At 43.8% G+C, this 20568-nt stretch overlaps 2 protein-coding genes across 6 annotated transcripts in view; one reads left to right on the top strand and one right to left on the bottom strand.

The window, feature by feature from the left end:
• The first annotated feature begins 8367 nt into the window (after window positions 1–8367).
• Window positions 8368–20568, top strand: part of UBAC2 (UBA domain containing 2) — a 110840-nt gene continuing 98639 nt past the window's right edge. For 2 of the 5 annotated variants that reach the window (XM_068928353.1, XM_068928337.1), the window contains exons 1-2: window positions 8374–8546; window positions 12647–12699. In XM_068928353.1, the coding sequence (XP_068784454.1) occupies window positions 12687–12699 (13 nt within the window). In that variant the 5' untranslated portion in view covers window positions 8374–8546; window positions 12647–12686. Of the gene's footprint in view, window positions 8547–12646; window positions 12700–20568 lie in introns of all 5 variants that reach the window. The other 3 variants (XM_068928346.1, XM_068928329.1, XM_068928369.1) reach the window with 3 other exon arrangements.
• On the bottom strand, window positions 17181–20484 carry LOC138064693 (uncharacterized). Its single transcript, XM_068928451.1, has 2 exons — window positions 20467–20484; window positions 17181–19225 (listed from the first exon to the last, which is right to left on the bottom strand). The coding sequence occupies exon 2, from the start codon at window positions 19059–19061 to the stop codon at window positions 18330–18332; it is 732 nt and encodes a 243-aa protein (XP_068784552.1). The 5' UTR covers window positions 19062–19225; window positions 20467–20484; the 3' UTR covers window positions 17181–18329.

The raw sequence follows: 20568 nt of genomic DNA, 5'->3' as shown, positions 1-20568 counted from the left end.
TGCTGATTTGGCTTTTTTGCATGTGTCATTACTTCTGATTATTCCAAAATAACCACCTGATGGTCAGTCCAGATTTTTATTAAACAGTTTTCACAACAGAAGCACCAATATTGGAAAATAAGGACTGTTTGAAACTTTTTTTTTTCCCCAGAGCAGTGCCGTAATGTCTCTTTAACCAGCCTCCAAACACCTTGTTAGTTTAGGTTACAGGTTATGATTCATCAAACATGGATTGTATATAGCACAGTTGTACATGTGTACGTACACAGAATAGATATTAACAAGCACTCTCCAAGGGAAGTTATTTACCTGCACATGAATAGGAGGTTTTTGAGATGTGTTGCCTACACTTATGCATACACTCAGAAGGTCCTATACATCTGAATTTTGTGGAAGAAAGACGTCCTTTGTACTTCGTTCTTTGTAACCTTCACGTGGGATACAAGGGTAATCATGAAACAGGACAGTCTCACTGAACGATGATGATCAGAAAACACTCTAGTTGTATGAGCTTACAGAAAAAGAGTATCTACAGATACAGCATATAAGGCATCAGATGCAACATACAAGGCAACCGGAATTCTTCTCAGCTTTTCTTTGCAGCTTTTCTAATTTTTTTTTTAATTGTCATTCCACTCTGCACAGACCACCTGGGCTTGATCCCACTGATGTTACCTTTTTTGTCAGTCACCCTTTCCACGTCTCAGCCCCAGAGCTTTTTATGGCTTCTTCCTCTGTCAGTATTGCATTTAAGACACAACAAGTTGCATAACTCTAACTGTGCCTCTATTTCTTCCCCTCATCCCTTGCTCCACCTCTCTCTTAATTCCTCACATTCCACTCAGCCCTCTCGCCTGACCCCTCCCTTTGTCTCCTTTTTTGTTCTTGATTTAGTGTCTTCCTCTGTGCCATTACCATACACGTAGAACAAACACGGCCTCCCACCTCATGTTAACTATGCATCCTCCTGCTCCAGTTTCAAAACACCAAAAAGCCTGCTGTCGAGCCATCTGTTCCGTGAATCATTCCAACTATAACAAGCACATTCCATCTGTCTGTGCTCCGGAGCGCACCAACCTTAGCTTGAAAGTTTAGAGAGCGCGCTGCGCTGATCCAAACCCCAAAGAAATCAACAGGACTTTTTCTGTTGAATTGGCTTCAAATCAGGCCAGAAAATGCTTGGAACAGATGTGCCCTTTTTTGTTGTACCTTTTTTTACATTTTGCAGTATGAAATGTACTTGTACATCTAGGGTATTGCATAAAACTGCAATTTTTTAAAAAAATTGCATCTGAAGTGTTGCATACCACGCAGGTATTTGATTATACCCAAAATTCCCTTTGTATTTGCTCCAAATCAGTGCTTTTTCTGGACATAGTGTCTAACTTTTCACACTGCGATCTTCAGGTGAAAACAGTTTACCTGCAAGTGAGCAAAATTCCTGGGTTAATATGACTTCTGAATGCAGTGTAGGAAGCAAAGGCTTAATTTTTGTCCTCAAATCTATGTATTGCCAGCAAGATCACTGGTGCTGAATCTAGCCTAAAAGCTACTTTCCCTGCATATATGAAATAATTCAACTCACCAACTTTTAACGTGGATCTGTTTGAATCATTAGTTACCGAAATCCCAAACCATGCTGTTGTGGAATGACTAACTGCATTTAAACCTGGAAGCAAAATCATAGGAAAATGACTGAAAATTCCTTTTTTTCAATACACTTTCACATACAAAATTAATCAAAATAAGTGTGCTGTCCAGAATCCATTCATTAAACCAATCTTCATACTAACAAATTTTTGTCACCTGTGTAATGTGACTTGTGTGGTAAATACGTATACTTCCCGCTTCAACAAATGCAACAGATATTTCAACAAATACATGTCTTGTGTGTGCAAATGAGTTTATTGACTTGGCTGTTCTATTTTTCATTTACTTGAAAAGCGTGCTAGTTTAGCTTACAATAGGTACAAAACAAAAAGGATAAACCTGAGTTTTGGTATTAGATGATTTAGTAGTGGATCTCTATTTTAACGCAAACTTAGGGATCTACTGTTAATCACAGAATCACAGAATGGTTGAGGTTGGAAGGGACCTCTGGAGATCATCTAGTCCAACCCCCCTGCTCAAGCAGGGTCCTCTAGAGCATATTGCCCAGGATCGCATCCAGGCGGGTTTTGAATATCTCCAGCAAAGGAGACTCCACTACCTCTCTGGGCTACCTGCTCCAATGCTCTGTCACCCTCACAGTGAAGAAGTTTTTCCTCACGTTCAGATGGAGCTGCCTGTGGTTCGGTTTGTGCCTGTTGCCTCTTGTCCTGTTGCTGGGCACCACGGAGAAGAGACTGGCTTCATCCTCTTGACACTCCCCCTTCAGATACTTATACACGTTGATCAGATCACCTCTCAGTCTTCTCTTCTCCAGGCTGAACAGGCCCAGCTCTCGCAGCCTTTCTTCGTAGGAAAGATGCTCCAGTCCCCTCATCATCTTGGTAGCCCTCCGCTGGACTCTCTCCAGGAGCGCCATGTCTCTCTTGTCCTGGGGAGCCCAGAAGTGGACACAGTACTCCAGGTGAGGCCTCCCCAGGGCTGAGGAGAGGGGCAGGATCACCTCCCTCCACCTGCTGGCAACATGTTAAATGAGTATACAGATAAACAAGACCTCACTACACTTCCACTTCCCTGCACAACAGGTTTTATTTGCTGCTATGCGCGTTCACATTACCAAGCCCTCCAACAACTGTGACGTGAGATCTACAATACACGTGCTGTCATAATAGGAAGCATTAACATTGCATGTTACACGCCCTTTCAGATATTAAATCAAACCTTTCAATTCCTCCCTCCCATAAATTTCAGCCGGTTGTCCCATTTTCTATTTGATAACAGGAGCATTTGCCCAAGAGCGAGTACGTGTGAGTCACTCGGCCGGAGTCTGGGAGCTGGCGGAGAGTCAGAGCCCAGGCAAGGCCAGAGTGATCAAAAAGCCTCAAGGCAGCGCACCAGAGTCTCTTGGAAGCGTCATCGTTGAGGCATTTTTGTCTTTCTTTTAAAATTAGGCCAGCTCGAAATTTCAGCACTTGTTTCTCCGGTTTAACATTCCGGGAAATTCCCGAGGAGCCTAGTGTAAGACCGCCCCTTTCGGTTTTTTTGAGCCTGGGAACGGAAAAACGACACCACCTCCCCCTTGTGGTGTGGAGAGACACAGCACCCAGGAGAGGAAAAAAGGGCCCCAAAGGGCCCCTCGCTGCCTGCAGCTCCAGAAAACGGTCTTGACGCCAGCAAGTCGTTCTTTGCCTCGGGTGGTCGTTTCTGCAACAAGTGGCCTCAAGAAAGGCGATTTTGGTAGCCGACCCTCCCTCCCAATTTATAAAGTAGTCCCGATGTTTTTAAAAATACTAAACTCTATGGAATTGCATTTAGCAAGGAAAATAAGAAAGGTGCCTACGTGCAACAGAGGGGAGTTAGAGCTGCGGTGAGAATGCTGGCTCTTGCATTTAGGTACTCTTATATTTCAGTTTTAGACTAGATCTAAACTTAAGTTTTACAGACCCTAACAGCATTGTTATGTGCATAGTAACATACAGAAAATACGCTACCTTGGAAAAAGTGTAACATAGCATCAAGAATAATTGCAATAAGCCATACTCTATGTTCCTTACAGCTTTGCTGTATTTACTTTTTTGATTGCAACTTAAAGGCCCTAACTGGGCAAACTTTACACTTATATATATGGTATAGATTGTCTGCATTTAACTTTCTGTTATTAACATTTTTTGACAAAAAAAGAAATCCCAGGAATGCTTATTTCCTGAAGGCATATGTACTTTTATTGCAAAGACCATGCAAGTATATTTCTGGAGTGAACGTTCTTTAACTTCACATGCATTCTTCTGAGGGATCATTATATTTTAATAAAATCACATGAACACAAACATCCTTTGGTATAGGCCCTATCCCACCGTGTGCTAAGTTTTCAACAGATTTGGTGCCCACAGAAGTTAGAAGGATGTTTTGTGGCTTCAGTACATCTAATTATTAAACATCCAATAAGAATTACTGTGGAGGGAAACAAGACTACTACCCCTTCGTGCCCGAATTTAAATAAATAAAATATAAATGCAGTAACGACATTTGGGGGAAAGGACTGCTTAAAGCCTTATCATTTTTTGGCTCTGTTACTACCTGAAAACATTATGGTGTGGGTGGCCATGCATTCCCTTTTAAGGAGAAAGAACATCGAGTTGTCTCTTGAGTGTAGATCTGGGAGTTTAAGAACCTTTACACTGTATGTGGGGTACAGATAGGATTACAATGTGGTAAGTCTATATGGATGTGAAGCAAGAGGAGAAGGAGGTCTGAGATTTGTTCATGAAATATGAAGAGTCATCACGGAAAAAATCCTTTAAATACTCCTATAAATGCTTTTTAAAATCTAATGTTTGGAATAGTACATTTCAACACAGCCACACCAGTATGCAACAATGTAAGTTGTTTTCTGCATCTCAGAGGTTTAAATTTTTTTGCTATCACTGATAGCTATCGTCAGTAATTTAATACTAGCTCCACATCACAGACGTACTATTTGACATAAAATCAGTCTGAAAGAGACGGCTAGTGCTTAATCTCTAGTGTGCGTGAAAGTGTACAGTTATGCAAAGTATGTTGCATTATTCAATACTAAACATAATATTTTGCCTCCCTAATGGATTCCTTATTTAGGTCTTCTATGCACTATGCTTAAATCTCATCACTTAAGATTCTTACTTGTCTTTTGTAGTTTATTTTATAGTAAATTAATGCCTTTCGTATGACTGATTCAAAATCCAGTGACAGCTGCTCAGTTAAAAGCAGCTACAAGAGTGTATTTTTAAACCTTCTCACGTGAATGAGGTTTCACCTCTTTCTGAGTAAAATAAAATGTAAATATTAACATAGAGCATTAAACATAAAAATTGAGGTAAAAGTCAAGAGTTAAGAAATACCAGGATGAATTTGCCTATTTTAACTTTGCTTTCCTAATGTGCTTGCATTATGATCTAGTTCCTGGTTATACTACTGGTCACTGTTGTTTCTCACAGGATCCCAACCTCGTTCCAAGTAAAGCACCTGGCTCTTGTGACAGAGAACTTCTCTTTAAGGATGACAAATTGGAGGGAGTGAGTGTTTTACTAGTGTTTGGAGACAGTGCTACTGATCAAATCATAAAAAACCTGTGTGAAAAAACACTACACTTCGAGAGGACAAAAAGCCTGCTGTGGTGAAAGGCATTACTCACTTCTGATGGAGTGAAAGTCTCTGATACTGGAAGGAGACAGGACAAATCAGTCTGATTTCAGGTCAGTTAATTGCTCTACCTTTGTGCATTTTGTCTTGTTCTCATACAAACTGCTATCAGCAAGCTATGCTGCCATAAAGTTCTCCTCTACAGGGTATTGTGCGCAGCTTTCTTCTGTACATTATTCTCTAACTGAAGACAAGGTGTAGGGAGAAGTTATTAAAATTATTAAGTTTAACTTTGTTCCAGATATCTGCTAGTAGTTCAGGCAGTTATAACAACTGTAACAACTGCATGTGCTAGTATAAATACCATAGAAACTACAGATGTCTAAGAGACACATTAACCTGCAGAGTCCTGACAGCACTGAGTTAAGACAGAAAATTCCTGAGTGAGGTGTAACATTGTCACTCTGTTTTATTCTTCTGCTGGCCTTCATTCTGTACGGCAGGGGAGCATCTGACTATTAGAGATCAGATTAATTAGTAATTAAGAGCTGGTTCAAAAACATTGCAAGTTTAGAGAAGAGAGCAAGCCAGTCTCATGAGAAAATAGTTAGCAATGTAAATTCCAGTCTCCTGGCATTTTTTTGAACAGAAAATTTAAATAAGCTTATTTTGAGCATACCAAATTGACCCCTCTAACTAGATGTAATAAACAAATGCAGATATTTAAGCTGACATTTGAGTAGTGTCAAAGCCTTCTAAGCTTGTCCTAAGTGGATTAGTAGATAAGCGCTAGCTTTCCTATTCTGGGATATGTTCCAAGGCAAGCGTGAGGACTGGTGATTTCATTTAACTCCAAAGTGGACAACTCTTTACATTTAAATAATACACATCATTCACATAACTTTTATGACAAGCTATTAGACAACACTGTCGATCTCAGGATAAAAAAAACTCTCTCACTTAATGAAGTCTCTGGTTGGCACTGTTATCTGAAGGCAAAAACTAAGTTACGTCTACAGTTCAATCAGTTTGTGAAAGTGTAGTTATTAGCTTGGGGTACGTAGTTTTCTCAGAACACATGATGTATCTAATCTGATCTCATCCCCCCAAAAATGACTTCAAAATAAATCTTTTTTTGAAACAAGGATATCATAAGACATTTAATAGATTCACTAACATATTTATAGACTTAAATACAACAGCGGCAACGAAATCCAGCGCCCGCTCCCAATATCCCAGCACTATTGACAAATCTGCAAGCATTTGGTAGGTTGTTGGGAGAAGCTTGCCAAATACTGCTACTCATTCGGTTTTGCTATATCTGACAGTGACAACAAGTCCACAGGGCTGCATTCAAAATAGCACTTAAATGTTTGCCTAAATGTGTCCTTATTCAGCAAAATACATGCTTACGTCTTTTGGATGTCTAATGATTCTGACTTCCATCCAATACCAGTGCTGAACATTGCTGAGAAGAATCTTTCTAATTGTGATTACCATGTAGGAACATAAATTAGGGAAATCCTCAAAATGGAGCTTACAGGATAGAAGAATAGATAGAAGCATTGGTGCCCCTTATTATACCATATTTGAATGGAATCAGGCGTGGAATTTGGCTAACCTCAGCTTAGATGTCTACCATATTGGTATTTTCATGTGAGCTGGATGTCTGACTCGCCATTATGGCTAATGGGGATCTGTTCAGTAGAATCAGTGAAGTCTCAGGAGCGATTCATTTCATCCGAAAGCAGACACCTTCTTTTGGTCAAATGAAAGCTTCTCTAGACTCACCTGAACGTATTGGCTACATCTGCATTAGCTATAATGGGAGCTCACATGTGACTCACACGTAGACATTTACATCATGGACTCCCAAAGTTAGGGTGAGCCAGATCTCATCTTGGGTGTTACAGGTTTTCAAAGCGTAATGAGTCTGGCTTTCCAAAGGCAACTACAAATTTTAAATTTGAATCATCTTTAGAAAGATGGAACTAATTATATTTACACATATGTATTATACCAAGACTAACTCAAAATTTTTCATCTATCTATCTATCTATATCTGTCTATCTGTACCTGCGTTTTAAAGTCACCTTCCCTGTGGCTGCAATGTCTGTGCCTGTTCATGATGCCTTCTGACAAGGCCGGTCATGAGTAGCAGCAGCCCCTCAATTCTTAGGCAAATTTGCTTGGCTTTCTGGTGTCTCCTTCAAAGCGTTCCCTGCTACAGCTTGTGGTCTCGCCTGCACACAGGCTGTCCAAATCTGTACGACTTCTGTACCGCAGGTTAATTAGAAGAATGCATTCAATGAATTCAGTCTATTTTGGATACTATATACCCCCCTCTTACAAAAAAATCCTGTGACCTGCAGAAAGGAAAATGCAAGCGCATCAGTGTACTTTACCTTTCAAGGAAGAGAAGGGAACAATGCAAATTATTATGTAGTAAACTATGGATAAATCATGACCCCCAATTCTTTGTGACTGTGAGTCACTCCTGGTTACAAAAATGTCCTACATACCTACGTGTTATCATTCCTCTTTTCTCAGCTTTCTGAACTCCACATATGACAGTTTTTTTTCCTCCTTGGCCAAGAAGATTATCAAATGGCCGTTGAAGCTGACAGCCCAAACTGGGTTCGCGTGCTTATTACAGCGGCCAGCCGGCACCTCAGGACACCACGTGTCCTCGTTTAATAACAGAGAACGGGACTTTTCCACGGTTTTGCTGGCCCGCTGCGCAGCCCTCCGCCGTTCGCGCGCGCACTTGGACGCTTTGTCCGTGGCTGGGACGAAGGAAAACCAGCCAGCGCTTCACTGCTGCTGCCTCAGACCAGGCAGAGTTTAATTACGCAGGTATTCAAGGCTTCAAGCTGCTGCTGAACGATGACTTCCAGCACTGTTCCGTTTCTTAGGGTTTCTCCCTGAGGCTGCGCTTAAAAATCCTGCGGGCTGACTTTTACAAGTCAGTTGGCGCCGCGACGCCCAGCGGGCAGCTCCGCACGGTTTTTAGGGGCGCGCGGCTGCAGTCGCTAGAAAAACGCTCCGAAACGCTTCGACCGCCAGCGTTTGAGGCCCGGCAAGCTAACGACTTAGTTCGTGCGGATAACCGCCCGGCAGGGGGCGCCGGCCGCTCGCTGACGGCGCGGTTTGGCCCATCGCGGCCGCCTTAGCCGCCGGTCGCCGGGCCGGGCCGCGGCGTTTGCCCGGCCTCGCGGGGGGTTGCGCGAGCGCCGCGGCGGGCGTCAACCGCCAGCCGGGCCGGGCGCGCGCGGGTGTCCCCGCCGCCATGTTCACCAGTACCGGCTCCAACGGGCTCTGTGAGTAGCGGCCGCGGGAGGGGGAGGGGACGGCGGCGGCGGCGGCGGCCTCGCCGCTGCCCGGGCGAGAAGGAGTTGGTGGAGGGAGGCGGCGAGGGGTGTGTCGGTGCCTTGTCGCGGCGGGTGGCCCGGCCCCCTCCGCTGGGCCACGGGGCTGCGCGGCCCGGGGGCGGCGGCGGCCGCCGCGGGCTGCGGGGCCTGTGTCCCGGGAGGGGGCTGGCGGGGGGCGGGCGCCGTGGCCTGTGCCGGTGCGCGCTGGTGCTGTCGTGGCGGGGGGGCTCGGGGTGTGTTGGTGCGGCCGCCGGGCCGGCGGGAGGTGGTCGTCTTGAGAGCGGGAAGCCGTTTTTCTCGGCGTTTGTCGGTTCTCTTGCCTCCCGCTCGTGCGTTCATCCCTGCCCTCTGCTTCAGTGGTGCAGGCTGGTCCTACTTGCGGTGCCAGAGCGGCGCCCAGCATTGGTGTGACTTTGAAACTTTGCCTCGCTGAGTTTCCCTGTGGGTCAGTGTGGCTCTTAAGTTTTTCCTCCAGCTGCTTTTGATAACGTGACTGAAGAGAGCCCTGCATTTAAACAAAAAAAAAAAAAAAGGACTACATCAAGTTTCGTTCTTTCGTTCAACGTGTTTGAAGTGACTATGCCGATAAAACAGAAACAGCTTTTGATTTGGTTGTAGTTGTGCTTTTGACAGCAGTAAGTGTGCTTATGGTGTGCTCTATTTCACGGGTCTTCCTCTGTGATTAAGGCGTTGCAAGGGGCTTTTCCTGGCTGCAGGAGTCTTGTTTAGACACAGTTGTCCCAAGACCGTTTCCCTACTTGTATGTATATATATCAGGGAAGAGGGTGAACATTTTTGAATATAAAAAGTTAACTGTTTAACCCACACTATTTGCCAGACAGATTTAAGGATAAAGGTAATTGTAACTCCATGTAACTTTATATACTGAATGGTTTTCAAGGTCGTGAGTTACCTGAACAAATTTCACAGACGCTGAAGATTGCCTCTGAGCTGGTTTACCTTACAGAGACTTTGCTGTGTGGCATTGAAGAACTGAATTGCTTGTGAAGTGGACTTTGACACTGCACTATTCAGAATGGGGTGGAACAACTGATATAGTCAAAACTTTGCTGACAAACTGCATACTTCACACAAAATCCAAATCTGAATGTGAAAGCAATCTCTTACTGCAGGAGAGCAAGTCTTTTGTTTAAATAGAGATATTAATTGTAGTCATATTGTTGAATTAATTGAATTAATTGAAGCATCCACAGGTGAAGAGTGTATTTTTTCAGATGGATCTGATAACACTCTACTTGATATGCATCTTCTGACTTTTTTTTCCCCCCAATTAAAGAGACTTAAAGGATCAGCCTTTTGGCTGCATGTGCCTCTTTAGAATTCCAGGAGAATGAAGGAGGGTGAAGAGTATCCTCATTTGGCTGAATGGGTGGAAAGCCATGACCAGTACTTAAAAGCTTTACCAAGATAGGTCCGTGGGAGGAGTGAGTGGAGAACTGTGATTGTAAGAAATATCTGTGCTGACCTAGAGAAGATGCTATTGTGCTTGCACAGAGTAAATTTTTTACTCTCATTTTATCTGGGAAATTGTTACAACTTACGCTATTAATGAGCTCTCTTATAAACTAATTCTTCAAGACTTGGCTGGTACAGCTGTACTGACAAACCCTAGCTGAGGTGTGGCTTTTAGGGACATTTACATATATTCACCTAGAGCATGCTTGTGACAGTTTAACATGTTTCTCTGCCCTCAGATTTTTGTTTCTGCCTTTATAGCAGCAGCAGCTATAGTTCTACTACAGTCATTGATATGCAGAGTCTAATTGTTGAGGCTAACAATTAATGAAGATAGGTGCAAGCAAATCTGTCTGATTTTTTGCATCAGGGAAGCATACCTGTGTGTATGTGTTCTGTTCTGCTGATTGGGTTTTGCGGACAGTAACCTCTGGCAGAAGCACAACAGCAAACAGCTGTTGAGGCACAGTTCATGGACCTGTATCAGAGACCCTAGATAAAGTAACTAGGCACCTGATTAGACAGTGGTAAGAATGATCAAACCAGATCAAATTGAAGGGCCCTGTAGTACCGTGTGCCATCTCTGACAGACTCTCTAACATCCATAAATCTTGGTTTAAAACATATTATAATACAGTTTGGTGAAACTTAATAATACTAAGCATTTATTTAGCTGTGTGTAAACTAGATTACTTTAAAAAGTGACCTAGTTGTTGATGATATTGCTAATAGATTAAGGGCTTTAGCATCTTGGAACATTTTTACTGTAGTAAAAATGTCAGACATTACTGGACTCTTTTGGTCACCATTGCTTTGTTTTCGCTCCTATCCACAGAATTCCCGTCTTTAGCAATGATAAAACAAACAAACCAACACCCACCCACACAAACAACAGAAGACCCCACAGCTGTACTAGATTTTGGTAATGGGGTTCTTTTGGGGCTTCTTATGCATTTCAACGAGGGTGTCAAAGCAGTTTTCTGGAATCATATATGAACTGGCTTGGCCCAGTCACCTGTCACTGAATTTTGAAACTTCTTTTCAGAACCTAAACAATTATTTAGCTTATTTGAAGTATTTTGGTCCTAGTAAATTTTGTAGGTAAGTTCATTCTTGAAGTTGCGTTTCAAACTTCTATGAAAGAGATATGAGAATAACCAGTGACTTTTAGTGGCAGCAATTACAGTTGGCTTTAAACTTTTTGCTCCGTCTGATAATCTTAACCTAATGAGTCATCTTGAACTAGGACATTATTATATGTGTTTTGCATAGTTTGAATTTTTTTGTTCATTATTATTTATTTTGCTGATTTTTAGAATAAAGCAAAATAAATAACAGCAAACTCCATAATGTGCTTCCAGTGGATCCTTGAGGCAATACAAAGGTGATTTTAATAGTCTGTGCTCTCATTAGAGGTCTGAATGAGAGAAATAACCCAAGAATCCTTACGTCATCTTTGATGCAGCACATAGATCAAATTTATGATCAACGTCCTACAAAACACATTAAAAACACATCTCCTTTTGGCTGGTAGTCCACTGTGCTTCTTTGCCATTCATCCATCCTCTCTTCTCAGTGTTTGTAGGCTGTCTCTCTCATCTTTAGATGTTTTAATGAAAACAAAACCCTTCTTTTAAACTGTAGGGAGACTATGACATGATTAGGGCTTGCTTATTTATTTATTTATTTAAAGTTGCTTGCTAAACACCTGTTTAAATGTTCTCAATTTGACTCTCATCATGGAGAATAATTCAAGTAGAATATTAAGTTTTGAGGGCATTTTGCATCTTACGTTATTCCTCTTGTTGTAAACATCCATGGAACTTAGAATCAACTCTGAGGTTAATCTGCCTTTTATAATGTCCCAGACATGGTAACTGTGGGTGCCTAAGAGAAGATAGGCTTTTTATTTCAATTATAAACTATGTGCTTCTTAATTTTAAGTTATTACTTAATACTCTAAACATTTAAAATGATAAAATCTAGAAGAAGGCAGGACTGAATTTTAATACGCTGATGCCACCTGACAGTATACTAATGTACTGTTTCCTAGGAAACATGGGAGGAAGGCACTGTAGGTTTAAAATTTATTTGGGAAAATCTTTAGCTGCATGCATGAATAGAGTGCTAGTGAGCGAATGGAAAAACTTGAGTATTTTGATTTCATCAATTAAAGGGATTTATCTATCTAACCGAACTATCCGTTTGTGCAGATTACTGAGTAGCTGCATTTCCAAATTTCTAGACCAGGAATACTGTTAGATTCATTCAACCTAAATTTATTTTGCTTTTGCGTTATGAGGTGGCCCTGACAAACTATTTTTGACTTACTGGAGTAAGTTTAGCTTAACTAAGCTTTTCTGAAGTCCACGTTGTATACCATAGCTGTCCTTAGTATTACTGTTCTTAACTGAGGGTAGGTCTGTTGGCTTTTTTTTGTTATGTGCTACTTTGCTTATTTGATGCTATTTGGCCAGATTTTATTTCTGCTAATGTCCCAGTGCCTTGCTGGGCAAACAATATTTTAAAAGTTAATATCAAGTACAAACTGATTCTGTGTTATTTATCTCTAGGTAACTTTGTGGGTCAGTTCTGTACTGTGGATGACAGTGGATGCTGTACAATGGTAGGTGGCTATGCAGAGGAGTTCATTTCACATCCTGGCTCCACAGTTATGTGAAGTCAACAGCATTCGCTGAATCCAAGTACTATTCAAACCTTGAAAGTTCTTTACCACAGCTTCAGAGCTGCTCTTACGTAAGCTAGACCTTCTCAACAATGCTTGAATAGCTGGGCCTCTATAGTGAAGTTGTTGTCCTCATGCTTGTCCATTTGCCTTCTGATGAGATGTCTCATGATTTTGAGCACTGCAGTTAAGATGAGTTCTTACATAAAGTGTTCCTCAGTAGTGCTTGTATCTTAGTTTGAGAGGCTCCTGATATAAATCCTCCCTCCCACTTCTCCTGCTTGGAACTCTTTAAATTCACATGCACAGGCAGAGATGTTCTTGAAAACTGTCATCAAAAGAGACAGATACATAAAAGCCACCCCCCCAACAAACAAATGATCTGACCCCTGGATGCATGTGAGCCAGTCCAGACTTTTAGGTCCTTTGCTAGGAGTGATATGCTGAACTCTTGACAGGCAATATTGAATGTAGCAGGTGATTAATGTGTTTTGAGCTGAGAACACACCTACCCAGTCAGTACGTGACACACAAGTTTGGATGAGGAGACATAAAAATAGACACGCTTGGTACATGTCATAGCTACAGCAGATGGAAATCAGGAGACAAATAAGAACACCACTTAAAAGGACAGAGGCAGTTTGTCCTTGTTAGCGCAGACTGTTTCAGTCATCTATAGTAGAGGAGCTGGTATGCCCTGGAAAACGGAAAAACCCAGTTACTCTGGGTAATAGGAAGCACAGCACAGACATCCTTAGGTGACTTAGAAAAATGCTAATCCAGCTGGAGCTGAGTTGGATTCTAAAGGACAAGATTCAAAATTCTGAAGAACTCTGCTGCAGTGTGCTCAAGAAGCAGACCCAGGTTTCAGGCAGGGTTTAAGAGGTGGATGGTGATGGTAGACCCAGAGTTGTTTTTTGTGTTGCATTCTGCCAGAAACTGGAGTCCTAGGAGGAGCAGTACTGATACACTTCATTGATTCTGCAAAGGCTACATGAGTGCATCAAGAGTGACGCTGAGGTGGCTGTTAGATTTACAGTAGCGCTGCTTAGCTGTATTTGCTCCTTGTTCTCCAGCATGCTGAGTCCCAGATTCAATTCTACCATACACAAGAAGCTTTTCACTGTAAGACACCAAAGCCTTTCCAAAAACTTTCACACCTGTAAGATCTACACCAAACTTTTCTGCAGTCATTGTATTATCTGTCCTTTTCCAACGTCTTTGCACATGCAATGAGCACTCATGCACATGGATATATAATAGGACAATTTAATGGAGCTAGTCTTTATTTGAGTCCATGTTTTAAAGCATATCGACTTGCTACACCTGGGAAGTATTTGACTACTGTGGCTACTACACAGAAATTATCTGTGTACTAGTAGAGACCTTTGAACTTACATGTGTGGATTTCTTCTGACACAGCCTTTGCTTTTACCTCTCTGTGAACCTTGTGGTGCAGTACTAACAATTTCTTTAAAAAAAAAAAAAAACCCAAGGCAAGAACTGAGCTTTGTGCTCCTCTGCATGCACAACCTGCCATATTGTGAACTGTGTGCAGGCATCAGGAAGATAATAAAGGCATGTAAGTTCATGCTTTGTGGTAGGACTGAAGGAAGGATGAAGTGTGTGTTGAATATATCAGACTTGTGTGCGTAACAGTATTGTGCAATACAGCAGTATATGGGAACACAGATCAGCTTGTATGTCAGCATACTGCAGTGCAATGCAGTTCAAAAATAGTAGCTTGAGTCCTGGGATCCGTGTAGCCACACCAGTTCAATTAGCCCACAAAATTGTGGTGATTCTGCTTCTGCTACAGAGCTAGCTCGTTTAGAGCTATCTTGGGGATCGCCACGTAGCATTCTGGTGTAGCCGTACCTGACATTTTCAATAGCATGTAAAATAGGTAGTATGGTAATACGCTCTGTGGTTAGAAGGAGGAAGAGGCTGTGCAACTAGATGAGTGGTTGTTAACTTCAATCTGTTTCACTTTCTTTTCAAGTGTTCCTTAAAAAAAAAAAAAAGACTTTCTCTTTTCAGTAGCTCCTCACTTTTATAGTTTGTGACTCTTTACTCTGTGAAGTAGGCTCAAGGCTCTTAGGCTAAAGCCAGCAGCTTTTTAAAGAACAGTTGTGTAGGTAACCAGTTAGGTTACACTCATATCAGCATCTTTTAAAAATGGATTTAAAACATCATAGTTTTTTTTCTTATTGACTTTCTTCCTGCCAAATGTATTTCCTCTGCAAGACTGAAATCCTTTGATCTTGAGGGATGCAGGACCTTGACCAGGAGTGTAGCATAGATTCCTCTTGTGATGTTAAGTGTATGTACTAACATCATTCAGCTCTCAGCTTTGGCATTAAGTTTGTAAGTGTATCACTGCAGGAACAGTTTTTCAAACACTTACTACTGTATTCACTTGCAAGCATCACAATGATCAGCCACCAAAGTAAGATGTGAAATGGCAGTCTGAACATACCTGTCTCTCCTTTCTCTGTCTGTTCCCTATTTCTAGGCCAGCCAGAGTCACTTTCATGAGCCAGACTATTTCATTTACAGAATCACAGAATGGTTGCGGTTGGAAGGGACTTCTGGAGGTCATCTAGTCCAACCCCCCTGCTCAAGCAGGGACCTCTAGAGCATATTGCCCAGGATCACATCCAGGTGGGTTTTGAATATCTCCAGCGAAGGAGACTCCACTACCCCTCTGGGCAGCCTCTTCCAGTGCTCAGTCACCCTCACAGGGAAGAAGTTTTTCCTCACGTTCAGATGGAGCTGCCTGTGGTTCGGTTTGTGCCTGTTGCTTCTTGTCCTGTTGCTGGGCACCACGGAGAAGAGACTGGCCTCATCCTCTCGACACCCCTCCTTCAGATACTTATACACGTTGATCAGATCACCTCTCAGTCTTCTCTTCTCCAGGCTGAACAGGCCCAGCTCTCGCAGTCTTTCTTCAGAGGAGAGATGCTCCAGTCCCCTCATCATCTTGGTAGCCCTCCGCTGGACTCTCTCCAGGAGCTCCATGTCTCTCTTGTCCTGGGGAGCCCAGAATTGGACACAGTACTCCAGGTGAGACCTGCCCAGGGCTGAGGAGAGGGGCAGGATCACCTCCCTCCACCTGCTGGCAACACTCTGCCTCATGCACCCCAGGAGACCGTTGGCCTTCTTGGCCACCAGGGCACATTGCTGGCTCATGCTTAACTTGTTGTCCACCAGGACTGCCAGCTACTTCTCTGCAGAGCTGCTTTCCAACAGGTCAACCCCCAGCCTGTCCTGCTGCATGGGATTATTCCTCCCCAGGTGCAGGACCCTGCCCTTGCCTTTGTTGACCTTCAGGAGGTTCCTCTCCGCCCAGCTCTCCGGCCTGTCCAGGTCCCTCTGAAGGGCAGCACAGTCTTCTGGTGTGTCAGCCACTCCCCCCAGTCTAGTATCATCAGCAAACTTGCTGAGGGTGCACTCTGTCCCTTCCTCCAGGTCACGGATGAATACATTGAACAAGAGTGGAGCCAGGACTGACCCCTGCGGGACACCGCTAGCTACAGGCCTCCAACTTGACTCTGCGCCATTCACCACAACCCTCTGAGCTCGGCCGTCCAGCCAGTTCTCAAGCCACCTCACCGTCCACTCATCCCACCCACACTTCCTGAGTTTACCTACGAGGATGTGATGGCAGACAGTGTCAAAAGCCTTGCTGAAGGCCAGGGAGACAACATCCACTGCTCTGCCCTCATCCACCCAGCCAGTCATTCCATCACGGAAGGCTATCAGATTGGTCAAGCATGATTTCCCTTTGGTGAATCCATGCTGACTACTCCTGATCTCCTTCTTGTCCTCCAGATGCTTAGTGAGGACCTCCAGGAGGAGCTGTTCCATCACCTTGCCAGGCATGGAGGGGAGGCTGACAGGCCTGTAGTTCCCTGGCTCCTCCTTCTTGCCCTTTTTGAAGACTGGCGTGACATTGGCTTTCTTCCAGGCCTCAGGCACCTCTCCTGATCTCCAGGACCTTTCCAAGATGATGGACAGTGGCCTAGCAGTAACATCCGCCAGCTCCCTCAGCACTCGCGGGTGCATCCCGTCGGGGCCCATGGATTTATGGATGTCAAGTTTGGACAAAAGATCTCTAACCTGATCCTCCTCCACCAAGGGAGAGTCTTCCTTTCTCCAGACTTCCTCTCTTGTCCCCAGGGTCTGGAATTCCCCAGGGCTGGCCTTAGCAGTGATGACTGAAGCAAAGGCGGCATTCAATAACTCTGCCTTCTCTGTATCCTTTGTTATCAGGGCACCCGCCCCATTCAGCAGCGGGCCGACGTCTTCCCTAGTCTTCCTTTTGCTATTGATGTATTTGAAGAAGCCCTTCTTGTTGTCCTTGACGTCCCTTGCCAGATTTAGTTCCAGCTGGGCCTTAGCCTTCCTTGTCGCATCCCTGCACACTCTGACAACGTCCCTGTATTCCTCCCAAGTGGCCTGTCCCCTTTTCCACATTCTGTGTACTTCCTTCTTCTGTTGGAGTTTTGCCAGGAGTTCCTTGCTCATCCATGCAGCTCTCCTGCCTGCTTTGCTGGATTTCTTGCTCAGAGGGATGCACCCATCTTGAGCCTGGAGGAGGTGATGCTTGAATATTAACCAGCTTTCTTGGACCCCTCTTCCTTCTAGGGCCCTACCCCACGAGATTCCCCTAAGTAGCTCCCCGAAGAGGCCAAAGTCAGCTCTCCTCAAGTCCAGCGTTGCGATCCTACTCATTGCCCTGCTCCCTCCTCGTAGGATCCTGAACTCCACCATCTCATGGTCACTGCAGCCGAGGCTGCCCCCAACCTTCACCTCTCCAACTAGACCTTCTGTGTTCGTTAGTACAAGGTCTAGCATTGCACCTCTCCTCGTTGGCGTCTCCACCACCTGGGTCAAGAAGTTATCATCAGTGCTCTGCAGGAACCTCTTTGTTTGTGCCTAGCTGTGCTGTCTTCCCAGCAGAGGTCAGGGTGGTTGAAGTCTCCCAGGAGAACCAGGGCCTGTGATCGTGAGGCTACTTCCAGCTGTCTGTAGAAGGCCTCATCGATGACTTCCTCCTGATCAGGTGGCCTGCAGTAAACCCCCACAACAGTGTCACCCATGTTAGCCTGCCCTTTAATCCTTTATCCATAGGCTCTCCACTTGCTCTTCATCCACCCCTAGGCACAGTTCCACACATTCTAGTTGCTCCCTCACATAAAGGGCAACTCCACCACCTCGCCTTCCTGGCCTGTCTTTCCTAAAAAGCACGTAGCCATCCATGACAGCATCCCAGTCATGTGAACTATCCCACCATGTCTCTGTCACTGCAATGAGATCATGGCCCTGCGACCGCACACAGATCTCTAACTCTTCCTGTTTATTCTCCATGCTGCGTGCATTGGTGTACAGGCATTTCAGAGAGCCAGTCAAGCATGCAAGCTTCCCAGGAGAGGTGCAAGAGGATCTTCCATAGCCATGTTCCACGCTGTCTCCCCTGGCTGCATGCACCCGCTGGAGGCATCCTGACTTGAGCAGTGTTTTACAGACTCTCCTGCCACTATACCGTTCCCCTTCCCCCATCTTTCCTAGTTTAAAGCCCTCCTTACGAGGCTGGCCGATCTGTTGGCAAAGACGCGCCTGCCCCGCTTGGTAAGGTGGATCCCATCTCTCCCCATCAGCTGTTGATCTTCAAACAGGGTCCCATGGTCACAGAAACCAAAGCCCTGCTGCCAACAGCAGTGGCGCAGCCAGTTGTTAACTTGGAAAATTGGTCTACTGCTCCTCCCGTCCTTCCCCCTCACAGCCAAGATTGAGGAGAAAACGACCTGGGCTCCCAGACCCTTCACCACCATTCCCAGAGCTCTGAAGTCCTGTTTGATGGTTTCCAATTTGCCTTTTGTGTCATTAGCGCCCACATGGAAGAGCAGCAGAGGGTAGTAGTCAGATGTGTGGACAAGCCTTGGCAGTCTTTCCATGACATCTCTTATTCGAGCCCCTGGCAGGCAGCAAACCTCTCTAGACAAGAGGTCAGGTCGGTAGATAGGTGCCTCTGTCCTCTGCAGCAGGGAGTCACCCACAACAATCACTCGCCGCTTCTTCCAGGTGTTCCCGCACAGCACAGGGTCTGTCAAGCCAGTTGCCTCCCTTGAAGCCATGCCCAGCTCCTCCTCAGCCTGGAGGGTGCTAAACTTGTTCTTCAAGGGTAAGTCTTGAGGAGGAGCAAGAGCCTTTCTCCTTCTACGAGAGGTCGCTAGCTTCCAGCCTTCTTCAACAGCGTTACGATGTACCGTTACACATGGTACAGAGCCCTCCGACATCGCCGCTGCAGTGGGGGCTGGGGACTCCTGGAGCTGCACAGTCTCTGAGAATACCCTGTCAATCTCCTGGTCATCTTCTTGGATGCTACGTGGATTTAGCCATATATAATATTTTGTGGCAGCTGTGTAACTTAAGTGTTTTCCCAGGTCAGTTGGTATTGCATCTGTTTTTTAAAGGAAGTAAAGAACAGAAAAATACTTATGCTGTATTGACCAAATCCTGAAAATCACCAGTCAACCCTTAAATAATTTCCAGTTCAAACTGCTTATTGAGTCATTCTTACCTGGGTTGTGGAGTATTTCATTGATCCACTATATGGGTGGCATAGCTCTAATTTGTTGTTTGTGGGGTTTTTTTTCCCTCCTTTTGAAGTGGAGACTTCTGGTGCTTTGAATAGTGCATTGCACTTTCCAGCAGGGTTGAATTGGGATTTTCATGCAAAATATAGTTCTTCAATGTGTGTTTCCTTTTGTTTTCCGTAGAAAGATTTACATTTAAAACTAAGGTTATATAGTGTGTCTATTATGTGGTTTTGTTTTAATTTGATGTAATAGTGTTCTTTCATTGAATCTCAATCAGAAGTGGAATTTGTGTATGTTTCTTGTCTTGGGCTGGTACAAGGAAAAAATTTTTTGCAAAGGGAAACTTTTACTGCTGCTTTTTTCTCAAAGTCTACCGATCCTGGTGGTGGTTAGTTTAACCTCTGCTTCAGGACCACTGGAATGGTATATGACTTGCCGTGAATAAGGAGTGAAAATTCATCTGTGCTTAGCTGTAATACTGTAAACCTTTCCAAAGTTTAATTATGAAGGTAGATTAAAAAAAACAGTTAAATAATTTAATAATAGTTTGTGTGGTATCATTTCTGATACTATGGATATCATTTCTGTTACTATGCTTTCCTGACTCCGTATGAAATTGTCACATAAATATTTATGCTGCCTTTGAATTGGAGGAAGAAGAAATACTGATGTTTCAAATTGATGCTGTCTTAAGAATTCAGTGCAAATTGGTGGCATATTTTTAAGAGGATTGCAGACTGCTTGGCACTTTATCTGAGGGTTTTTCTGATGAATGAATGTTCTGGTAGAACATACTGTTTAAGAACAGATGACGTGCGTTCGTATCATATAAAGTGTTAAGTCAGAGATAACATGACATAAATCTGAAAATTTAACTTTATGTCCCAGATGAAGAGAACAGCAAGCCTTTTTGCATTACATAAAAGTCTTTGTTCAATACGGAAAAATATGCAACGGTCATCTATTTGTGTTGATGTGTGGGAACTTTTCTTTGAGTTTTTTTTTCTCCTTCCTTATGTGGTATTCATCTCTTGTGCTCACATGAGGACTGCTGGGCACAATTGGCAAAATGCTCCTTTCTTTTTTTTTTTTTTCTTTTTACCTTTTCTTGTTCTCTGGATCAAGCCAATTTACTCCTCAAACTTGCTGAATTTGTGAGTGCCTCTGGTACTCTACTGACAACTTCCAGTTGTATGAAACTGAA

The sequence above is a fragment of the Struthio camelus genome, chromosome 1 (genome assembly GCF_040807025.1).
Source record: "Struthio camelus isolate bStrCam1 chromosome 1, bStrCam1.hap1, whole genome shotgun sequence".
In the NCBI taxonomy this organism is placed as follows: Eukaryota; Metazoa; Chordata; class Aves; order Struthioniformes; family Struthionidae; genus Struthio; species Struthio camelus.
Note: the sequence above shows the minus strand (reverse complement) of the source record. Positions and strands in the feature narration are given on the sequence as shown.